General features: G+C 60.1%; 2 protein-coding genes and 1 long non-coding RNA gene across 5 annotated transcripts in view; 1 reads left to right on the top strand and 2 right to left on the bottom strand.

Annotated features, from left to right (window-relative positions):
• The window catches only part of CARS1 (cysteinyl-tRNA synthetase 1), a 44437-nt gene extending 43748 nt beyond the window's left edge, over positions 1-689 (bottom strand). For all 3 annotated transcript variants that reach the window (XM_042957829.1, XM_042957830.1, XM_042957831.1), the window contains exon 1: positions 599-689. In XM_042957829.1, the coding sequence (XP_042813763.1) occupies positions 599-623 (25 nt within the window). In that variant the 5' untranslated portion in view covers positions 624-689. The remainder of the gene's footprint in view (positions 1-598) is intronic.
• Positions 690-788: 99 nt separating this feature from the next.
• On the top strand, positions 789-4262 carry LOC122231108. The gene is made up of 3 exons (XR_006208257.1): positions 789-901; positions 1400-1495; positions 2594-4262. It is a non-coding gene; the product is annotated as an uncharacterized LOC122231108 (long non-coding RNA).
• On the bottom strand, positions 3001-20992 carry LOC102952670 (tumor necrosis factor receptor superfamily member 1A-like). The gene is made up of 11 exons (XM_042958211.1): positions 20889-20992; positions 15298-15385; positions 13941-14069; positions 11789-11906; positions 10532-10611; positions 8339-8437; positions 7699-7740; positions 7570-7595; positions 5850-6131; positions 4180-4222; positions 3001-3305 (listed from the first exon to the last, which is right to left on the bottom strand). The coding sequence occupies exons 1-11, from the start codon at positions 20946-20948 to the stop codon at positions 3001-3003; spliced, it is 1272 nt and encodes a 423-aa protein (XP_042814145.1). The 5' UTR covers positions 20949-20992.
• Positions 20993-22344: the final 1352 nt, after the last annotated feature.

The following is a 22344-nucleotide window of genomic DNA, read 5'->3' as shown; positions in this document are numbered from 1 at the left end:
GGGCAGAGCCAAGGCTGCTCCCTGAACCTCCGCGGCGGCAATAAAGTGCGGCAATAACGCTCCGACCACGCAGATCCCAATGACCACTGTTTGCGGAGCCGCAGATGAAAGGCTTCGTGAAACCCCAAGCCTTTCATGTGTGGGGCCGCGTACCCCCGGCGTCTTCCGCCCACCCCCGGGTTGCTGGCCGGCTGGGCGCAAATCGCAACAACCCTCGGGCTCTGCCTGTCCCCGGAGCACAGCTGGGGCTGGAGGGGGCGAGGTCGTCCCGGGCACAACCCGAGGAGACTGAGGCTGAGGAGGGGGTGGCCGCGGCGCCGTCAGGAGCCAAGTCGGGTCCCAGCGAAGTGCGGACAGCGCAGGCCCAGGCCGGGGGTCGTCCCGCCTGCCCTCCCCGGGGACCAGCCTCCCTCGGGCCCGCGGTCGCCCCCCGCTTGCCCTCCCCGGGGACCCGCCTCGCTCCGGCCCGCGGTCGCCCCCAGCCTGCACACCCCGGAAACCCGCCGCCCTCAGGCCCGGGGTCGCCCCCCGCCCGCCCCGGACACCCGCCGTCCCCTCAGGCCCGGGGTCGCCCCGCTTGCCTCCCGCGCGCACTCACCCTGCTCCCCAGAGGAACCTGACATCGTAGGAATTACAAACCAGCAGCCGCGGCGCCGGCTTCCCAGAATCTGATGCAACCACCGCCCCGGAAGTCCCGCCCAGCTTCCGGCCAACCTTCCGGGACACGCCCGGTCGCTAGGCAACCGCTGCGGACCCGGGACGCCGCCGGCTCAGGGCATGCTGGGAGTTGTAGTTGTTACAGCGCCGCGGACGCCATCCTTGGGCATCCCCGGAGCTACCGGTTCCGTGTCCGGGCCCATGACGAGGCCCGGGGCCAGCCCGGGCGCGGGGCTTGGTGGAGGTGTGTGTGGGGTTGGGGTTGGGGTGTCAGGGAGGAATGTTGCAGTCCCGCCTCGGGAGACGGGCATCAAAGACAGATCTCATGCATGACTGTTTAAGTTGGCATTGTACCCAGTGGTGTGGGGACAGGCCCTTGCCCACCCTCCCCCCCCACCCCTATCCCGCCTCCCCGAGACAGGAATGTGCCGGCCTGGATGGAGGACTAGTTCGAAGGAAGCTCAGAAGATGGGATTCGGGATGGGTGGGAAGTGCCTTCCAGGTAGAGGGTACTGTCCTGCAAAAGAACCCAGCAGAAAGCACAGCCCCTGGTAACTTGAGCCTTAGCACAGAAGGTGCTGGAGCAGCCCTGGCAAGAGGCGGGGCTCCAGGCACAGGCCATAGCTCGGACCTTTTTGAAGCATCTTGTAAGCAAGGTCAAGAAGGGCACTGACCCCTGAAGGGTTTAGACAGGACAAGGCATGACTGTATTTGTGCTTGAGGACTGTCATTCGATTGCCAGGTGCTAGTGGAATGAACCCCGGAGAGCCAGAGGAAAGCAACGCCCGAGGCCTTTCAACAGTCTGTAGGAGAGCGAATGGTGGCCTGGATTGGTAGGGTGAGTAGACAAGCCTGGGAGAGCCACAGGAAGCAGCAGACACTGGGGTGTGGGAGGGAGGGTCAACGAGAGACTTGGTGGCATCCCACCTCTGAGAGGACACCTCAGCTCCTGAACTGGGTGGCTGTAGCAGCATTTAATGAGGAACTGGAAGTCGAAGGGCTTGGTGCTGGAAGTGTGCAGGCTAATCTGGCGAGGTTTGGGGCGAGTGAGGAGGGCAGGGTGGAGATCCCATTCTGAGGCCACTGACATTCCCAGAGCCCCTCCCTCTGGCAAATCACATCCTTGGGGTCCGTTCCTTCCCCTGTGCATGCCTTCCCCTGCTAAAGATATCACACCCAAGATTGTGTACCCACCAGAAATAAAAGGAAATGCTACTTAAGACAGGAATTTTATTAGGTAAAAATAAAGAACAAAATGTTGATATCAGTAACTTCACAAAATTTTTTTTTCAGGCTTATTTTTGAGAGAGAGAGAGAGAGAGAGAGAGCGCATGAATGGGTGAGGGGCAGAGAAAGAGGGAGACAGAGTCTGAAGAATTCAGGCCTCTGAGTGGTCTTTTTTTTTTTTTTTTTTTTTTTTTTACGAAATAGAGTTTTTTACGAAATAGAATTAAAAAGTTTTTTACGAAATAGAGTTAAAAACAATATGTAACCTCCTTTCAACCTGCCCAATCTAAGCACGGATTAGCTTAGAAACATGGAGTCATTCGCTCTCTCTGAAAATAAACAAACGTTAAAAAAAAAAAATTCTTTAACATTTATTTTTGAGAGACAGAGCGTGAGCAGAGGAGGGGCAGAGAGAGGGGGAGACACAGAAATCAGAAGCGGGTTCCAGGCTCCGAGCTGTCAGCACAGAGCCCGACGTGGGGCTCGAACCCACGAACCGTGAGATCGTGACCTGAGCCGGCCGAAGTTGGACGCTCAACCGACTGAGCCACCCAGGCACCCCTTAAAAATTTTTTTAAAAAGCAGGCCGGGGTCTAGGCCTCCGGCTGAAGCCCTGAGATGGTCTCATGCAGCTGCCGGGTACAGGTTCCTGGGTCACTGAGCTGTTCACACTCACAGAGCACTCAGTCACAATGGCACCCCGTTCTAGGTCCCGGGGACATCGCAGTGACTCGGACCCGGTGCAGGCCATGGCAGAAAAATAGTCAAACTCTCCTGGCCTCAGAACCCAGAAGAGGGCTGAGGAATGCGAATCAACTCGACACAGTAAGTGGATCCCTCTGGCAAGAGTCCACAACTTGCTAGAATCCCCAGTCCCCGCAGGACGTCCCCACAGGCAGTGTCTGAAGCTCCCGGTCCCTCGCAGGGAAACACTCTCGACTGGCACGTAAAACTGACCTCCCTGATGGAAATGTTCCGTAGAAATCAATTCAGAGAACGCACACAACTTCACCTGGGACTCAAACAATTCCTAATAGGATAGACCTGGGCAAGAAGATCACGTCCAGTCCATTTGAAGTCCTGCTTGAAGGCACAATCCAACGCCAAAACTTCACTTTAGTCGGAGGTCCCTACATGCCTGCCTAAAATACCTTCGGCAACTAAGTTGTTTATAATGTTTTGCAAATACATTTGAAGCCCCAGTTTATGGAGGGCAGCCAGGAGTTTAAAAACAGAAGCTTCCTTTCCCAGCTTCTTTCGCCACGTAAAGAGCATCCTGTGGCGCTGCTCCATCAAATTGCCTGGATTCTCGCATTCGCAAGAGTCAATGTCCGTCTCATCCAGACCAATTAGCCTCATGAACATCTTCCAGTCGTTTCCCATGCCGCTCTTTACAAACTCATAATGGATGGTCGCGGTAGCTGCAAGAGACAAAGCCAGAAAGGAAGACGGTTACATTCCTGGGATGACCACGTGGCACCTGCTGTCGCTGGGCCCCGGGAGTAAGGTCACGGGTGGCCCCACCGTCCCATTGCCCCGGGGCCGGGCCCCCCCGCCCCCGGCCAGCGCACCACACCTAGGACATGGGAGGTCTTGTACGACCCCAGGGGTCTCCCGGAAGTGATCAGGCCCAGGGGCTGGGAGACGGCGGAGGCTGGGCCACCTCTGCCACAGCTCTTGCCCCGCAGGCGCCCTGCCTGCAGCTCGTTCCTCGAGCCCTTGAGCCCGAGCCCGAGCCCGGGAGGAGCCGAGGGTGGGGGCAAGCAGGAAGCTGTCGGAGAACGCAGTCTGCTGTAGTCCACCTGCCTTCTCTCCCTTGACCCCCAGAGAAAGGCTATAAGACGGTCAGGACAGGAAGGCCTTCTGGTGTCAGCTGGGGACCATGGTTAGGGTCTGAGGCCTGGGGCGACTTCTGTAGCCCGAGTTTCAGACTGTCATGTTTTTAAACCCGTGTGCTGGGGCGATCTTGCAGAACCGTTAGTGGAGGGGATACAAAAGCACCCGATGTGCAGCATGTCTCCTAGCCGGGGGGGGGCCCTACCCATCCAGGAGCGTAGAAAGCATTCCTGTTGCCCGTTAGTGTTTCTTAAACACACAAATGGGTCATAAGATCAAAGCCTGATGAACCCCGCAAAACTCATGTTGGGCAAATGCTGTTTCCCCTAATGCCATTAGTGGCTGTGAAAAAGCACGGGTCGAGCTGACAGAAGGTCCCACCGCTTCATGCAGGCAGGGGTTCCCGGAAACAAGGCGAAGCCCGGTCACTCACTGTAAGTGAGAATTCAGATCACGTACCTTCTTTGGAGTTATCCTTGACAAAATATTCCTTTTTGTATCGCTGCGAAGAGAAAGAAATAAAATTGACCCAGGGCAAGAAACCCGTGTCTGAAACAGAAGCACGATGTGGTGGGAGGGAGCAGCAGGGTGGGGGCAGGTGTGGCTCTGCGAACGTGAGGTGGCCTTGAGGGAGCTCCCGACTGGGGCAGAGAGCTCACAGCCCACTCGTGTCTCCCGGCCAGTGGTCCCGGGACACGCCATGCCCCGGGCCGAGGGACAGCACGGTGTTGCCGCTGTGGCACGGAGACCCCTGCTCGGGTGGGCAGGTGACAGCTGAACTATGTCACCGGGGGGGGGGGGGGGGATCCTGTCCCGGCCCAGATAATACTAACAGGGAGGACACTCGTAAATGCAGTTTCCTAGTCGCGGGCGATGCCAGTGTGTGCGAGCACCGCACAGGTGTCCGCCCGAGAGCGACCCCCCGGGCCTCCCGCCGAGACGCACGAGGGTCCTCACTTCTGTACCTGACTCCCCTCAGAACTCTTGGAGAATCTGGAGTCATAGACCGTGTCCCTGGAATGACGCCTAACGGCACTCGACCCAGGAACCCAGGCTCCAAAGCAGAGTTCCTGACCTCCCTGCACCCCCACCACAGCCGCCCAGGGTCCCGTGATCTCCTCTCTGGGACCTTGTCCCGCAGCTCCTTGAGGATTCAGAAACAGACCCCGGTCAGGCCCCAAGTGCTGGCTCTGGCCCCCCCTCTTCCTGAACAGTGCCCCTCCACTAGTGCCACTCGGCAGGTATCTGCCCAGCTTGCCAAACCCTATTCGGGTGTCACCAACTCCAGACGGGCCCGCACATCCCCGCAACAGAGGATGGGGGCTGCTGCTGTCCTCCGAGGGGGAGCGCACCCGGACGAGGCCCGCCCCTCTCTCCCATGGTCCCGCGACCCGGACGGCACGGCTGGCACACGGGCGGTGCTCGGTCGAGGTCCGCTGCGCGGAACGAGACACGCGCGCGCTCGGGAGGCCCTGGTGTGCGACACCAACGGGCCGGGCCTCCTCCTTCCTGCCACACCCCAAGCGCGGTACCCGGACAAGGACACTCTCGGAGCCTCGGCACCCACCTCCGTGTCACAGTCCCTTCGGACAGCAGGTCGGGTTGGGGATTGTTAGGGGCTGACCTGCGCCGCACCCCCTGCCCCCCCCGAAAACACTGAGGCCCAAACCCGTAAACACTGACCGTGTTTGGGACCGGGATCGTTGCCCGCAGTAAGCTTACGAGAGGGTTATTGGGGTGGGCCCTATTCCAAGGCGCCCCCCGTCCTCAGGAAAAGGGGCGAGTTGGACGCGGACTCGTACACAGGGAGACGCGGCCCTGAGAGTGCAGGCAGAGGTCGGGGCGATGCCACTCCAAGCCAAGGAGCCCCGAAGGCGGCCAGACACCAGCGGCAGCCAGGGGGAGGCCTGGACCAGACCATCCCTCACAGCCTCAGCAGGAAGCAGCCCCGCGACGGCCTGTTCTTGGACTGAGACGGCAGGGTGTGCTGTTTAAGCCGCCCCAGGGCACTCCTACAAGACCGCTGCGAAAGCTCGCACGTTAGCACTTAACGCGGAGCTCTGCGCACGCGAATGCCCGCTACGCACGGGCTGTGTCATCACCGGGACCCACGCAGACACTTCACTCACCTCCTCTAGACTCTTGAGCGAAGGGAACGCCTGGGTCCCGTCCTGGGGCTCCGGAGCGGCAGGAGCAGAGGCTTCTAACGTCTGTTCCTGGACCACCGGGCTTCCTCCGACCACCAAGGCCTGCAGCTCAGGGCTTTCCTCGGACTCCCCTGAGGGCCCCGGGTGGGACCTGGCCTCGGGCATCAAGGCCAGGCTCTCCTCCTCCGCAGGCTGGGTTTCTGTGCCAGGGGCCGGGGGCGCCTCGGGTCGCACCGTCTCGAGCTGCGAGTTGCTTCTCAGTGGCTGAAGGGCAAAGTCGTTTCTCTTGGTCACAGAAGCCTGCTGCACGGGGCTTCCCAAGCCACTACCCGGGGCAGGGGTGGGGGGGACGTCAACTGCCTGACGATTACGTGGGAAATGTGCAGTTTTCGAGAACACCGCATGGGGTGAGCTCCCTGTTCTGCCACCGGCTGCTTGGGAGGGGTCCCGAGACCCCCAACCCAAGCCTGTGGTGGGTGGAAAGTGGCCCCCGCCCCAAGATATAGGCGTAGGTCATTTTATTGTCCTTTGCAGGTATGTTTTTTTTTTTGAGAGAGCGTGTGTAGGTGGAGGAGGGACAGAGAGAGAGAGAGAGAGAACACGAACGAATGAATCTCAGGCAGGCTCCACGCTGTCAGCACAGAGCCGATGCGGGGCTCCATCTCATGAACCGCGAGATCGTGACCTGAGCCGAATTCCAGAGCGGGATGCTTAACTGACTGGGCCCCCCAGGCTCCCTGCCAAGTACGATTCTTTCCAGATGAGGGCTCGTGGCGACCCTGCCTTGAGCACATCTGTGGGCGCCATTTTCCCGACCCCGTTGGCTGACTTCGTGTCTCTGGTAATTCTCGCCGTATTTCAACCTGTGTCGTCATCACCGTATCTGGTGACCTGCGATCCGTGAGGACAGCTCACCCGGACCTCAGAGGGTGGTTGGCACTCACGATAAGATGTTTAAGTGAGGCGTGCACGGTTTGCGTAGACGAGGCTATCACGCACTGAAGAGACCACACTACGGGACACGCAGAACTTTCCTACGTGCTAGGAAGACTGGCTTTCCCGTGCACTTGCTACACGGCAGCGGTCTGGAACCGAACCCGCAGCGTCTCCGAGATGCACCTGTGTGCCTACGCTCTAACCCCCTGGTGCCCGCAAATGGGACCTAACTGCAGGGGGGGTAGACACTGGATTAGCGTGAGCCGTAACCCGGGGCGGAGTGTCCCCAAGAGGAGACCGGCTCTGAGATGCACAGACAGGTGGGGAGCAAGCAGAGAAAGACGGATGCCTCTAAGCGCCCAGCAACCAGGGTTCCCGGCCGCCGGCCTCCCCCAAAGATGCAGGGAGGGGCACCCCACCCCCCGAGGGCGTTGGAAAGAGCCAGCCCCACAGAGGGGCCGCAGACACGCAAGCAACGAGCTCCGTGATGCGTCGTGACCTGCTTCGGCAGCCCTGGGACCCACACGCAGAACCCCTCTGCCCCTCCGTGCCTCGTTTTCCACTCTGGTCCCGACCAGCACATTCCGGGGCTCTGTCCGCTGAGGCGCGTGCGGACGCCCCCACACAAGGTGCAGCAGACACAGCCGAGGAAGGGGCTGCCGCCTGCCCCCACCCCCACCCCCGTCCCCGCCCCGGGCATCTTCTGGGACTCTGCGGCCACCAAGGCCAGCAGCTACCATCAGGCAAACCCCAGGGCAGTACTCACAAAGACGCCTGGCCCGTCCGACCTTCCTGAAGACCAAAGAGAAGAGAAATGACCACGGTTGGTATCAGCGGGGACAATGACTTCCGTGAGGAAAGGAAGCGCCTTGAACTGGCAAGAAAGCACACTTACCCTTCAACAATCTGACGATCGGCTGGTAGGAGACCCGCACACCTGGGAAGGACACAGGAGGTGAGCGCCACCTGGGGGGCTTTGCCAGCACCCGGGCACCGCCGCCCACCCACCCCAGGAGCCCCCTGCCGACACAGCACCCGCCTCGCCCTGCTTCTTGGCCGACAGCACCCCAGACACGGCATCCCCAGCCGGTGGACCTGAGACCCTGGCCTTAAGACCCGTGTGCCAGGGAGCAGGCGGCAGGGCCCCCGTGCCACAGCCCGGAGCTCAGGAGCGCGAGTGAGAAGATGAGCACAGCCGTGCTCCCAATGGACAAGTCCCTGGGGCGCCTGGGGGGGGCTCCGTCGGTTAAGCGTCCGACTTCAGCTCAGGTCATGATCTCACGGTTTGAGGGTTCGAGCCCCGCGTCGGGCTCTGTGCGGACAGCTGGGAGCCTGGAGCCCGCTTCGGATTCTGTGTCTCCCTCTCTGCCCCTCCCCCACTCATGCTGTGTCTCTCGCAAAAACAAACACTAAAAACAAATAAGATTTTTTTAAAATAAGTGAAAAAGTCCCCGTCAGGGACCGCTTAACCCCAAGTGTCCACTTCTGAGCTCCTGCTGAGCTGGCTTCTCCAGGACTGACTGACACTAACTCACCTTTCTTCTTATACCAATAAACACCGACGACGACGGCCACGGCAAGAATGACGCTCACGGTCACCCACGGCACGAGGAACTCAGACCCACGTTTGTTTTCTGGAAGGAGACAAAACAGACGCTGTAGCAGGGTCAGGCACACCCTCCTCATTCAAGCCACATGCTACAGAAAGGCCCCGAGCCCTCTCCCACGGATCATCATCTCGAATGTCCCCAGTGGGAGACAGGAGAGGCTCGCGCCTCCTGTGTCACGGACGAGGACCCCAGGCTCGGGGGACCTGGGGCCCCACACAGGGGGCCGGAAGCAGCAGGAGGCGTACAGGGCCAGGGGGGCGGCTAGGGGTTCTGGTACCCAGGCCGGGGCTCCGGTGTGAGCGGTCACAGCCGGCAGCAGGAGGCAGGGGACGGCCCGTCCTGACTGGAGCAAGGCCCACCCACGGTGGCCGGAGGGACAGGGCAGGTCCACCCTGGGGAGACATCTGGCATGACCACTCGGGTGTCCTGGTGTCACCCTGGTGAGATCACAGCACCGACAGCACTCGTGGACACAAAGACACGGCGGGGGGCGGGGGGGGGGGCAGGGCACACCCATCTGAGCCCTGGACCGGCAGCCACCCGCACATCATTGGCGTCAGCAGCCAGTGCTGGGAAGGACAGACAACTTCCGCATGGTGCTGCTGTTTGACTCAGAGATGTTCCTTATTCTCAGATGAGGCCCTTCCCAATTTTTCCCGGTGTTAAAATATCCTTTCAAAGTGCACGTTACGTGATCAAAATCTTCCGTGGAAATCAACAAGCCGATTCCCCAGTGTGAACTGACACACCAAAGACCGTGCGGAGAAGGACTGGGGGCCCCGGGCCTCTGCCGGCAAGGCCTGCGGGTGGGTGTGGCCCCAAACCGAACAGGAGGAACTGCCTTCACCACCCAGGGACCCCAGGGCAGGTGGGAGGGACTGTCTTTTCCAAACACGGTCCTGGGTCATTCGTGTGTGCGTGTGGGAAAACACATCGAAGCCTGACCCCCTTACCCCACGGCATGCGGAACACCGATCCCAGGCTCATCACAGGACACAATCAGAACAGGAAAAGAGTACAGCTTCTGGCAGGTCCCGTGAGAATCTCGAGGTGAGCAGAGCTCTCGCACACGGGGCACAATAAAGGGACCTCGTTCAAGGAAGAGCCCGTCCCTCGGGAGACCCCTCAGCGGGAATAAAAAGGAATCCTACCCTAACTTTGTAATTACCAACATTTACAAACACAGTTGACCCTTGAACATGGGTTTCAACCGCGAGGGCCCGCTTACGTGTGGATCGTTTCTACAAGCAGTAGGGCGCCGTAAACGTATTTTCCCTTCATTCACTTAACGCCCTTTTCTCCCCTCCAGTTTACTCTATTGTAAAAACACAGCACACGGTACAGACAAAACACACAAAACAGGGGTCAATCGACCGTTCGCGTCACTGCTAAGGCTTCTGGTCAACAGCGCACTGTTCGTAGTTAGGCTGTCGGGGGGATCGAAAGTTCTATGTGGATCTGACCGCGTGGGGCATCGGCGCCCCTCACCCCGTGCTGTTCAGGGGTCAGCTATGATTATCAAAAGTGAGAAACAAACCTGCCTGCGACTCAGTATGAAGCAGGCATGTCTCGCACAGGCCCTTAGCACAAGAGGGCGCAAGGCGGGGGCAAGTCACAGCTTGTCACCAAGGATGCTGTTTACTCAAGACGGAGGTCTATGAGCGGTGGCCCGCGGGAACCCAGCCCACTACAAGTACGCTTTTCTGCAAGTACGTTTTTGATGGCACCCAGCCGAGCCCATCTGTGTACTTACCGTCTCGGGCTTTTGCTTCAGTGGCAGGGAGGGTTGAGGAGTGACAAGAGAGACCGCAGGGCCTGCAAAACCTACGCTTTTTACCTTTATGGGAAAGGTCTGCTGACCTGGATTCAAGACATGACCTCAGGGGGCACCCGGGGGTCTCAGTCGGTTAAGCGGCCGACTTCGGCTCGGGTCACGATCTCACGGTTCGTGGGTTCGAGCCCCGCGTCGGGCTCTGTGCGGACAGCTCGGAGCCTGGAGCCCGCTTCGCATTCTGTGTCTCCCTCTCTCTCTCTGACCCTCTCCCGCTCACGCTCTGTGTCTCTATCTCAAATATTAAACATTAAAAAAAAAAGAGATAGATGAGCTCAGTTCCTTACCTGGACGCCCTGGATCAGTTTCTGTGGCACAAACCGTGTTGCTGGTAGCATTGCAAGGTGACAGGACAACGCCAGGACATCTGAAGGGTGAAGAAACCCGGAGCGTTACTCCTCCCTGCCTGGGCGCGGCACGCAACGTCCTTCCCACCACCCACAGCTCCCACGACGGCCCGCCAGCCTTCAGGCAAACACTGCCTGGCATCTCCCGGGCTCTCTGGCCCAAACTGGCTCATGGAGAATAAGAGCGTCCTATGCTGAAGAGCCTCCCTCTCTGTGCCTGGACAGAGCTGTGTGTGGCTAGGAGCACTGGCCCTACTGCAGCTGGAGCCCCATGCCCATCGAGAGAGAAGTTAGGCCAAAGAGGAAGCACGTGGAGAAGGGAACAAGCAAGCAAGCCCAGAGAAGCCAGAGCCTGGATCACACCAGACCTGAAAGCAGTCACCTGAGTCGTATCAGTTCACAATGTGCCTCAGAAACTGGACCTGTTTTAAACGGCTTTGCCACCGTACAGGTCTCCCCACAAGGCCCTCCCCAAACCCGCGCCCACCCAGAACCCCAGAAGTTGACCTTATGTGGACACAGGGTCTTTGCAGACAGAAGCACTTCACAGTGAGGCCGTGCCAGACTGCAGTGGGCCTAAATCAAGGACCGGCGTCCCTGGAGGAGGGAACTCGGACTGGGACAGAGAGAGGCCGTGTGCAGATACCGAGACACAAGCGCGAGAGGTGACCTCGCAGAGACGGAAGCAGACGGAAGGTAAGCGAAGGAGCATCACGGAGCGCCCACAGCGCCAGAGGCTGGAAGAGGCGAGCCAGGGTCCTCCCCTAGAGCCTGCGGAGGGAGCACGGCCCTGCTCACACCTGGGTTTCAGGCGCCTGGTGAACACAGCTGGGAGAGAACACACTTCTGTTGGTTTTCTCGAAGCTGCCCAGCTGTGGCGCTTTGTTACCACAGGCACAGGACGCCCACGGGGGCCACAGGACCCCCACGGGGACAGCGGCCGTCCCGCGCTGCCGCAGGGCGCGGCCCTACCGCTCTGTCTGCCTGGACTGCTCTTCCCCCAGAACCCTCTATGGCTCCCTACCCTCCTCGCCAGGCCTCTGCTTGAGAGCCTGGTCCCCTCCCACGCCCTCTACCCCCCTCACCCCTCACGGAGTCCTCACTGCCTGTGGGTTTGGACTGTCTCCACCGCCACCGGGAGCCTGGGGTCTGTACTACTGGGAGGACAGGAGGGGCCCACGCCTGTGCCCCCAGGACCTTGTACACCGGAGGCAGTTCTCCACGCAGTCCACAGAGTTGCAGTAGAAACTCCCCTTTCTGCACTGACACTGCCGGTCGCTGGTGGGGGAGCACTTGGCCACCACCTCCTGGTCTCCTGGCGGGAGAGGGTCGCGGGTCAGCAGGGGCGGACGGGAAAGTCCCTGCCCACGCCGGGCCGCGCCCAGAACCTTGGTCAAGGGCGCCGAACCGTCCTCAGCCTCCCGTCTACGCAGGGGCGGAGAGGAGCTAACAGCCGGCCCTCACCCCTGCAGCCTGGGCCGAGGGGCCGGGGCCAGCTCCTCACAGAGAGCCCGCGGCGCCCCTCACCTCGTCCGCCCCACAAAAGCACACCGCCACCACGTGTCCCACACGAGCAAAACCTCGGGGCGAGAACGGCATAGACACAGGGCCCCCTCCGCCGGCCAGCGAGAACCACAGCGGCCACGCTGACGACCACCCTTCCAGAGCCTTCCGCCGCGCTGGATGTCAAAGAACCGTACTCGAGATACAGATGACGATGAAACACGACCACACACAGCTCGACGCCACGTCCAGACCCGCACCCGGGTCCGGTCCCTCCACGGCGTCACTCCGCTCCCACGCTTCCAAAACCCAGACGGGTTTGGCAAGACGCGACGCAGGCGGGATCCCGCCGTGCACGCGCCGGGCCGGCTTCCGCGGCTTCCTCCCGCGTGCACCTGCTTCTCGGTCAGCGGACGCTCGGGTTGCTTCTGGCTTTACGCGACTGCGAACCCCTCCCCACGACCCAGCACACACGGGCAAGAGCCTGTCCAGGTCTGGATCGGGATGCGGGGCGGGTGGGCAGCCCCAACTGTGTGCGGACCCTGCTACTCCCGTGGGGACGGAGCGCTCGCTGTTCTCGGTCCCCGCGAATGCTGGGCATCCACAGCGACGCTCCGTCCGGCTGCCAGAAGACAGCACGTCCGTCCGTCCCTCCACGCCGGCGCTTTTCGCGATGGTTACCGGCGCTCCGTGCCCCATCTCCTTCACCACGTCTGTCTGTCTGTCTCCACTCGAAGCGTTTTTCCAAACCGTACGACTGATTTGCTCCAGGTGTGAATTACACGTGGGCTGTGTCACCAACAGGTTCTGCCCCTTCGCGGCTTAACTTTCGTGCCTCGCGACAAAACGGGAGCTGGGTCGTTCGACTGCCGCCACGTGTACCCACCTCGACGTTATGGTGTAGGGTTTTCAGAAATCCCGTAAAACGTTCTGTCGCTGCCTGGAAGTCCTAAGTGCTCCTCGCGTCCTCCTCTCAAAGAAGTACTTTTCACCTGTGGACTGTGAGGTGGGAGGAACCACTCCTGGGGGCAGCGGAAGCTTCCCGTCCTGCACCGAAGGACAGCCCGCGGTCCAGGCCAGCGTCGTTTGCAATTCCGCCCTTCCTCCCGTGGACGGGTCGGTCGCGGTGCCACAGGCCACTTTCCACATCCGCGGGGCCGTCTTCCCCTTTGTGCAAATCACGCTGTCTCCGTCGCCTCGAAATATGACCACGCGGGAGAGCCCGCTGCGCTCTGCCCTCTGCCGGAGGGTTTCGGCGATTGTCCGCTCATCGAGTTCCACGAAAACCCTCGTGAGGGTTTTGTTTTGCTATTTTGTTTTTTGTAAATAAAAAACCGTATATTTAAAATATACGGCACGCGTGAGGAGTTGCTACGTGCTGTTGGCAGTTTCACTGCGAACACAGCAAATCTGAGAACCGTTTCACGGAGAACCGACGTGTCTTTAAAACGTGGGGTCCTCCCATACTCTTGTATTTCTCTGTATGTTTAGATTTTCCAAACTGTTGTTTGTTCTGGTAAACGTGTTATACGTCCTTTGCTAGACTTATCTCAAAGGATCTTATTTTCTTTGTCTTTGCTGATGCAAATGGTTACCTTTTAAAAAAATTACATCTTTTAAAATAATCCGTTGCTGATATATTGAAATTCAGACAAAGTCTTGTAGATAGTTCTCGTATACAGCACCTCTAAAATCCTGCTGCCCTGTGGATGGAGATTCCTTAACCACACACACACACACACACACACCCCGTCCTGATAAAAATACGTGTTCACCTGTAGTAACTCCCTCGGGGCGAGGCCCACAGGCCGAGTTGAAAGGCCAAGACCCCACTGTGCCCACTTACCCTTCCGGCATTGGATGCACCTCTGGCAAGTAGGCTCGCCATTAGGGAAGGCGAGGAAGGTGCCGGTTTCACAGACGCGGCACTCGCCGGCGGTATGGTTCGCCCTGCACGGTTTGAAGACGTACTGGCCTGTGTGAAAGGGAGGTCGCGGAGGTGAGGAGGGGGTTCGCAGCAGACCCAACCCAGCCCCCGAGGCCTCCCCTCGAGGAGGACCAGCCCTCACCAACCACACCTCCTTGGAATGTTCTGAATGGACACTTGGCCACCTGCGTCTGAGAAGCCGGGGACCTGGCGCCCCTCGGCTTTCGCCGGCGACTCCCGGCCCACGTGAGCGGAGGGCTTCGACCACACACGCTGGAGGTGGCCCGAGAGCCTGACAACGCCCGTGTGCCTGCCCCTAGCGCCCCGGGGACCCCGGGCTGATTTACAGGGAGCACTGGCGGTCTAGAGACCGAGGGCTCTGACCAGTCCCAGAGGAGCCCCCCTGGTCTAGCGCTTGCCTCGTGCAAAGGCCGTAGCGGAGTCAAATCACACCTCCCTGGGAGGAGGGGACCACAGCCCTCACTCTGCCACCAGGCTGAGTTCACCAGGTTTCCAGCTGGGCCAGCTGTGTCCAACCTGTTCCCAGCTGAGCCGTGCGCGTGTGTGGGGACACGTGCACGCAGCTGTGGACGCACAGGTGTGAACGGCCCAGGTGTGGATGTTTGGTCCCTGAAACAGGAGCCCTGCAACGGCCGAGGGTCCCGGAGCAAAGGAGGCACAAGTGGGGGGGGGGGGGTGGTTACAGATGGAGACGGTGGACGCGTGTGGAGGCCCCCCCAAAGACACCGTGGATGCCAACGCGGGCACATCTGTCTGTGTGCGTGGGGGCGGCGGGCTGACCGGGTTCCCCACAAAGGAGGCCCGGCTGCCGTGGCGGTGACTGGGCAAGAGGTGAGGTGGGCCGGGGCGAGGACACAGCAGGCACTCGGAGCCTGAGGCCCGCCATCTGCCTTGTGGGGCTAATTGACAGCATCCTCACGAGGGTCACTAAGGCTCCACAGACGTGTCGTGCGTGAGGACGGTGCAGGCCCGGCCCTGGTAGGACTTCCCTTCCTCAGGTGTCCACAGTCACCCCGACAGGAGGGCAGACAGGAGCGTCCAGCCTGGGGACGCACCCCCACCTCTGCCTCCAGGGGCCCCGGCCCCCCCCCGCCCCACCCACCAAAACAAGCCCACAGCCCGGTTCACGGGAGTCCCTGGGGCGTGGATGGGGCGGGTGGGCGGCTGCCCAGGAGAGGTCCGCCCACGCCAGCCAGCGGGGATCCCCCCACCCCGGGCAGCCCCACCAGGCCCCGGAAGGTTCTCTGGGACTCACCAGCGGGGCAGAGCCGGCAGCAGAGGTTGCTGTCCTCCGGCTGGTACTCGGTCACGTCACACGGGGCCACGCCGAGCGCCACGTCCACCTCCAATCAGAAAGGGGAGCAGGCGTCATCAAGAGGGGCCATCTGTAGATGGGGCCCACGCATCCTCTGCCCAGACACACGCGTGCAGAGAAGCACACGGCCACCTCCCGGGGGTGGGCTCCGCTGGGGGCGCACGAGCTGGGACCTTCCCTCAGATCTGTGAATTCTGCATTTGCACACTTGCCTCTCGGTGACATTCCCCGTCACCCCCAAGCTGCCACTCACTGCACGCCCTCAGACACGCAGACTCTCGTGCCAGACCGTGCTGACGTCACCCCACCGTCCCTCGGTGAGTCTGCCGTCTCCCATCCCCGTCTGCGCCCCACCGGCCGTGCTGGTCCTTCTACAGGCAGAGCTCTTAAAGGCCCCACCTCGCCAGGCTTTGCCCTTCTGACCCAACCCGATCGCTCAGAGAGGACGTCAGCCGGTGTGCGCGTGTCGCACCAGCACCGTATTCGCATTCGCTTTCTGCATCTCCGCCGTGTGGTTACGATCCAGCTTTGCGCCCATTTTCTCGTCCCCGGGCTTCCCCGGCTTTTGCTCCCCCGACTCCCCGTCTCCACATCCCTTCTTTCCTTCCCCGCGCTGGGAAACTGATTACATTCTACTTCTTGTATTCACAAGGAGTAACAAAACACTACTTGGCCAGGCGTCAGGAAGAAAGCGCGTCGTGCACACACCGCGGTGCCCACGATCTCCGCCAACAGCCCGCCAAGGCAGGCTCGCGACCGTGAACAGAAGCGCGTGGGAAAGCACGGTATTGACCCAGTTGCAAAGCCGCCCAGCTCCAGAAGAGAAAATGCTAACTTGACCTGCACTGTCACCGAACTCAGCATCGCCGTGAGGGGACACGTTGACGTCACGACTGGAAGAGACACCCCAGTCACTTCTGTGCCATTTCTGCCCAAAATGCCAAGCTGGAATCCGTTCACGACAAGCCGCCCACACAGACCCAACCCGACCCGAGAAATGTCCTGCGGGACGAGGGCTCAGCACTCCTCTGAGGCGTTAAGGTCACAGAAGACACAGAGGACGGAGGAGTCTGCTCGGGGACGTCCGTGGGACGGCAGACACAGGCAAGGGCACTGCCCCGGCCCTCGCCCCCACTGTGATCGGGGCGCACACGTCACCCCCCGGGGGGCCTGGGCGGCAAGCACAGAAGCCGGTGCTATTTTATTTTCTTTCCGTTCTTTTCTGAGCCTTTCGTTTTTGTTTTTAATGGGCTAACACACGCACCACCCCTAAGAGTGACCGTTTGTTAAGTGTCCAGGACGCCCGTTCACATTGTTGTACAGCCATGCGAACTACTCTTCTAACTCCAAAAGTCCCAAGTTATTTCAAAAGGAAACCTGAAAAATTAAAAACTTTTTTTAAAAAGAAAGGAAAAAAAAAAAAAACCTCACGACAAGAGCAAAGCAGCTTTCCTTTCTGCAACACCCTGGTCACGAACATAATGGAGGCTGTTTCCTCTATGGCTGGGGCTCCCAGTTCTTCCGGCACCGGGTCCCTCCCCTTCCCCATGGCAAACAACACTAAAGGAAGTTGTGTCCCCCACCACCACCACCACACCCCCATCAAGGCCCCCTGCCTCCGCTGCCATCTGCCCAGCATCTGGCACTCAGGATGCCAGAGCACCAACTCCCTGCCCCGGAGCATACCGGACGGAGAGGGGGTGGTTTCAGCTGGACCGGTGGTGGCACTCTGGGGGCCCCCGGTACATGCCATGACCTTGGGGGCCGGGACACAGGCGGGGAAAAATGTAGGCTTCCTCTCCCCGCCCCCCCCCCCCCCACCATTCAGCCATCAACGTAAACACTGCGTGATGCAATATTTTAAGACATGAAATCAGCGAAGAGCTTGCCAGCTTTTGTGAATCAAGTTTTTACTGGAAACGGGGTTGGAACCCTAGGATGTGAAGCACGTGGGCAGGCTCAGGCCAAGTGCAGGGTCCCATTCTTTGTTTTCATCTCAGGATGTTTTTGCATAGATTTTCACTCTTCAAAAAAAATCACACCAAAACATTCTTCACCCCGTTTCCTAAGTTGTGTCGGTGCCTTCATAAATTGGACACCAGACCCAAGTGCCCGACTCAACTCCTCGGGCACCTGCCTCGCAGATGACGACAGTTCCCGATCCTCCCTCTCCATGGCCCACACCCCCTGGTGCTCCCCCCAGCCAGGGGTCCCCCTCCTGGCTCCAGCAGCCCTCCCTCTCTGCCCTCCCTCAGGCTCCAAGTCCCCTCCAGCCCCTTCACTTCTGTGCCAGGAAATCCCTAAAGAATTTCCCGCTAGACACGCAAAGCCACGTGGGAACCACGACCGACCGGCATTTGCGAACCCCCAAGGCACCGAGTGGACGAACCCCGAAAAGCCTGCAGGCAGCTAAGGATTTAAGTTAACAAGAACATAACACCCATCTGACGTGAGCGTCTTCTTCCCTCGGACCCCAGCCTCACAGAATGGAAGGTTCTGGGAGGGGCTGCGGAAGACTCCGGAACCACCCCGGCCCCAGCCTGCGGCCTGCTGTGAAAAGGCACTGGAAGGGGCCTGAGAACCCTGCGCCCAGTGGCTGTGATGCAGCCACGTGGAGGAGGAGAGAGGCCTTTCCGCTGCACCCCTGAAGGCAGGCTGGCGAGCTCATTCCAGAAGGTACACGTGCAAAAGCGGATAGTGTATAGGACCAGAAGGCGGTGGAGGAAAGTACCCTGAGAAAACACTAACCAACACGTTGTGATGCAAGGCCAAGTTCACTGGAATAAAAGGCCCTCTCCTTTTGCACAGGGAAGGAAGCCATCGACAAAATGAGTGGCAATCTGCTGAATGAGGGAGATCCTTGCACACGATGCATCCGATAAGGGGGTGATCCGAAAGACAGAACAGCTACAACTCCGTAACAAAAAGACGAACGCAAATGGGGGGAGAGACTCGAGGAGACATTCCTCCAACGGAGACACACACAGAGGGCCAGCACGCGCATGAAAAGATGCTCAACGTCACTCGTCGTCCGGGAAAAACATCCTGGCACACGTCAGAATGGCTAGGATCAAAATGACAAGAAGTAACAAACGTCGGTGAGGATGCGGAGAAAAGGGAGGCCTTGCGCGCTGTTGGCGGGAACGCAGATTAGGGCAGCTACCCTGCACAACGGTACGGAGGGTCCTCAAAAGCGGAAAGGACAACCACCGTATACAATCCAGAGATTCTGTTTTTGGGGCTGCACCTGAACAGAATGTCGGAAAGACACGTGCACCCCCACGTTCGCTGAAGCCTGATTCACAACAGCCAAGAGGTGGAAACAACTAAGTGTCCATCAACAGGTGGACAAAGATGTGGTGTGTACACGTGGGGAGACAGACAGACAGACAGACACACACACACACACACACACACACACACACACACACACACACACAGTGGAATATTACTGATCCGTGAAAAGGAGGGAAACCCTGCCATCTGCAACAACGTGGATGGCCCCAGAGGGTATTAGGCTAAGGGACATAAGTCAGACAAATTCCTTCAGATTTCGCTCAGACGTGGAAATCTCAGAAATAAACGAACGCCATGCAAACAGACTCATCCATACAGAGAACTGGTGGCTGCCAGAGGGGAGGGGGATGGGCAAAATTGGTGAAAGGAATCAGGAGACACAAACGTCCAGTTGTAAGTCACAGGGATGAAAAGCCCAGCCTAGGACGGAAGGTGCAGCACGGGTACCAGACACGGTCATGACCGTCGCGCAATACCTATAAATGCGTTAAGTGCTGACCCGTTGCGTTACACCTGAAACTAACATAATGCCCTAGCTCAACTACTATTGTGGAAAGAAAAATTCACAATTAAAAAAAGAAAGAAAAAAGAAAAGGCTCTCTGGATAAAGCTTTTCAGCCGTTAAACGTGGTCCGAAGGCATCACCATACAGACTTTATTCCTGGCACAAATGGCCCCAAGTAAGGAAGCTGCTAGCAACCAGCGGGCAGGGCCTACGACAGAGAGACAACGCAGGCCAGTGGGCCCCCGCGGTCCTCATTCTGAATGCTCCGAACAAAGCCTGGGCACTGCTTACTACACCTGGCAAGTGCAGAAGCAGAGGCTGCCCCAGGGCGGAGGGCCTTCAGAGGTCTTAGGCATGAATGCCCACGGGACAGAAAACACCAGACTGAACTCGGGAATTTCACCAACGCCTCAAGCTGGCACACTGGCCATTATTTAATAAGAGTACTAAAATCAGAAAAGCCATCCTTTCTGGGGCAGAAAAACGGCGACGCTGTAGCCAAACTGGCTTCAGGGAAGGCACTAGGTGCGGAGAGCCTGAGGCCTGCCTCCCTGGGTCCCGAACAGCTCCACCGGAGCGGAGCCGCGACGCCAAACTTTGAGAACGCTGGTGGGGGGGGGGGGGGGGGGGGGGGGGGGGGCGAGGACCCCTAGCGGCCACACGTCCCAACTGCACACCCCGATGGGCCGCTAACCTCGGCAGAAAAATCAGTCTCGGCCGCCTGCGGTTTGCAAACCTAACCGTTTCTTGTAACACTTGAAACGGGCTGTGCACCAAACCATTCCTGTGCGGATGCTAGGCCGCAGAAAATACGGCCAGGGAGATGCACCGAATTAAAGGCCGGAATCACTGAAGAAAATTCGAGAATCCCGCCCCCCCTTGCCCCCCGCCGCCGTTTCCACATCCGTGCGCGCTCCTCCAGCTGCTCGCCGATCGCCCGGCACATCCGACGGCGGGCCCAAACTCGCAGTGTCCCTCTCCAACGCCTGGCTGCCACCGGGGTGCGGCACCGCCGGCCAGGGCGCACGCTCGCCCACACAGCTAAGCACGCCCCCCGCGGCCCGCACCAGAACCCAGCCGCCGGGAATTCCCGGATTCCTCCACCTCCCGAAGGAAGACACACGGTCTTCCCGCACCTCTCCGCGCGCCGCCCCACCCCCCCCGGTCTGCGCGCCTCCTCCCCGCCCCACCACCCCCCCTCCCCGGCCTGCACTCCCCTCCCCACCGCCCTCCCCGGTCTGCGCGCCTCCCCCCCGCCCCCCCCCCGGTCTGCGCGCCTCCCCTCCCCCCCCCCCCCACCCCGGCCTGCACTCCCCTCCCCACCGCCCTCCCCGGTCTGCGCGCCTCCCCCCCGCCCCCCCCCCCGGTCTGCGCGCCTCCCCTCCCTTCCCCCCCCCCCCCCGGCCTGCACTCCCCTCCCCACCGCCCTCCCAGGCCTGCGCGCTACTCCTCGCCTGCCCCCCCCCAACCCCTCCATCTGAGCGCTCGCCTCCGCGTCCGCTCCCGAGGATGCCCATGCCCGGGCATGCCCGCGCCTCCGCACTCTTCCCCGACCCTTCCCCCGTGCCTCCCCATCCGCGCCGGGGGCACGCCCGCGCCTCCGGACCCCTCCCGACCTTTCTCCGCGCCGGGGGCAAGTCAACCGCCTCCCGACGCCTCCCCGAGCCTCCCCCGGCTTCTCCCCGACCCCTCCGCCACCGGCTTCTCCCCGCCGCCGGGCCCTACTCACCCAGGCCGCGAGCGGCAGCAGGAGGGCGCACAGCCACGGGACGCCCCGACCGACCGTCATCCCGTCCGCTCCACGCTCAGGAACTGAACGGAGCCCGCGGTCCGTCGCCGACTAGAGGCGGTCGGACGACGGAAGGGGCGGGCGGACGTCACCTGACGGGAAGCCCCGCCCCGCCCGCAGGCGTCACGTAGCCGCTTTCCCAGGGGCGAAGGTGGAGCCGGGCTCGGCCGCCGGGCCCTGCGCCCGGACTACCCCGCCCGGTGGTGAGGTGGTCAGTGCCTCGGATTTCCTTTTCCTTATGAAGAAGTCGTCCCTACCGTGGAAAGTGACCAGGGGGCCCCCGGGAGGGACCCAGCCGGCCTTTGCGGGGCCGCCCCACGCGGGCAGGTTCAAACGGTGGAAATCCATTCCCTCCCATCCCGGAGGCCGGAGTCCAAGATCAAGACGCCCAGGGCGGTTTCCCTCTGAGCCTGTGGCGGAGACCCTGTTCCAGGCCCTCTCCCCCAGCCGCCAGCGGGTGCGGCAGACCTGGGCGTTCCTCGGCTTCTAGAGGCATCAGCCCGGCCGCCTCGGTCGTTCTCCCGCTGCGCGTGCCTGTGTCCAAGTTTCCCTCTTATGCGTTATGTTTTATTACGTTTTCGTTCTGGTATAGTTAACTTGCAGGGTTATATTAGCTTGCAGGTTATATTATATTCGGTAGAGTGGTTGGCCAGCGCTCATCACTCTCCCCCTCGCCTCGTTCGTCCGCGCCCCCACCCACCTTCCCTGGGGAGACCACCTGTTTGTTCTCTAGATGAGAGATTTTGTCTCTCTTTTTCCCTGTTCGTTTCTTTTGTTTCTCAAATGCCACAAGTGAGTGAGATCTTATGGTATGTGTCCTTCTCTGACAGACTTACTTCACTGAGCCATTTTCCCTCCGGATCCGTCCACATTGTTGCAAATGGCGAGATTTCATTGTTTTCAATTTTCCCCTTTTTATAAGTGTAAGTAAGGGTTAAGAGCCTTTATAGACCCCAGAGCTCGGGTCAACTAGAAAGGATAAATCAGACCCTAAAAAAGACCTTAACCACATTGTCCCTTGAGACGGGCGAAAACTGGGTCGATGTCCTGCCTTTTGCCCTTTTGCGAGCGCGTCGTACTCCATTTGTCAAGGGATTTTCCCCTTATGAAATTTTATTTGGCAGACCTCCACCTATCCTGCCGAGGCTAGGAGACGACGTAACGGAACAGTTGGAACGGGACCGCTTGCTGGCCTCACTCGTGGCCCTGCAACATGTACAAAAGGAAATAACCAGGGCCTTCGCTCATCCTCCTGTTCTTCCCCACCCCTTTCAACCAGGAGACTTAGTCCGGGTCAAGAGGCACGAGCCTAAAACCCTGGAGCTGCGCTGGAAAGGACCGCACGCACACCGCGATCCTGACCACGTCCACGGCCGTGAAGGTGGATGGTGTCCAA

Source organism: Panthera tigris, chromosome D1 (assembly GCF_018350195.1).
Source record: "Panthera tigris isolate Pti1 chromosome D1, P.tigris_Pti1_mat1.1, whole genome shotgun sequence".
Lineage (NCBI taxonomy): Eukaryota > Metazoa > Chordata > Mammalia > Carnivora > Felidae > Panthera > Panthera tigris.
Note: the sequence above shows the minus strand (reverse complement) of the source record. Positions and strands in the feature narration are given on the sequence as shown.

Coding starts and splice junctions, on each gene's coding strand:
- LOC102952670 (XM_042958211.1), bottom strand. CDS start 20,948: ATGACGGTCGGTCGGGGCGTCCCGTGGCTGTGCGCCCTCCTGCTGCCG. Junction 15,386..20,888: donor TGCTGCCGCTCGCGGCCTGG/GTGAGTAGGGCC, acceptor TTCTGATTGGAG/GTGGACGTGGCGCTCGGCGT. Junction 4,223..5,849: donor CGCTCAAGAGTCTAGAGGAG/GTGAGTGAAGTG, acceptor TTCTCTTCGCAG/CGATACAAAAAGGAATATTT.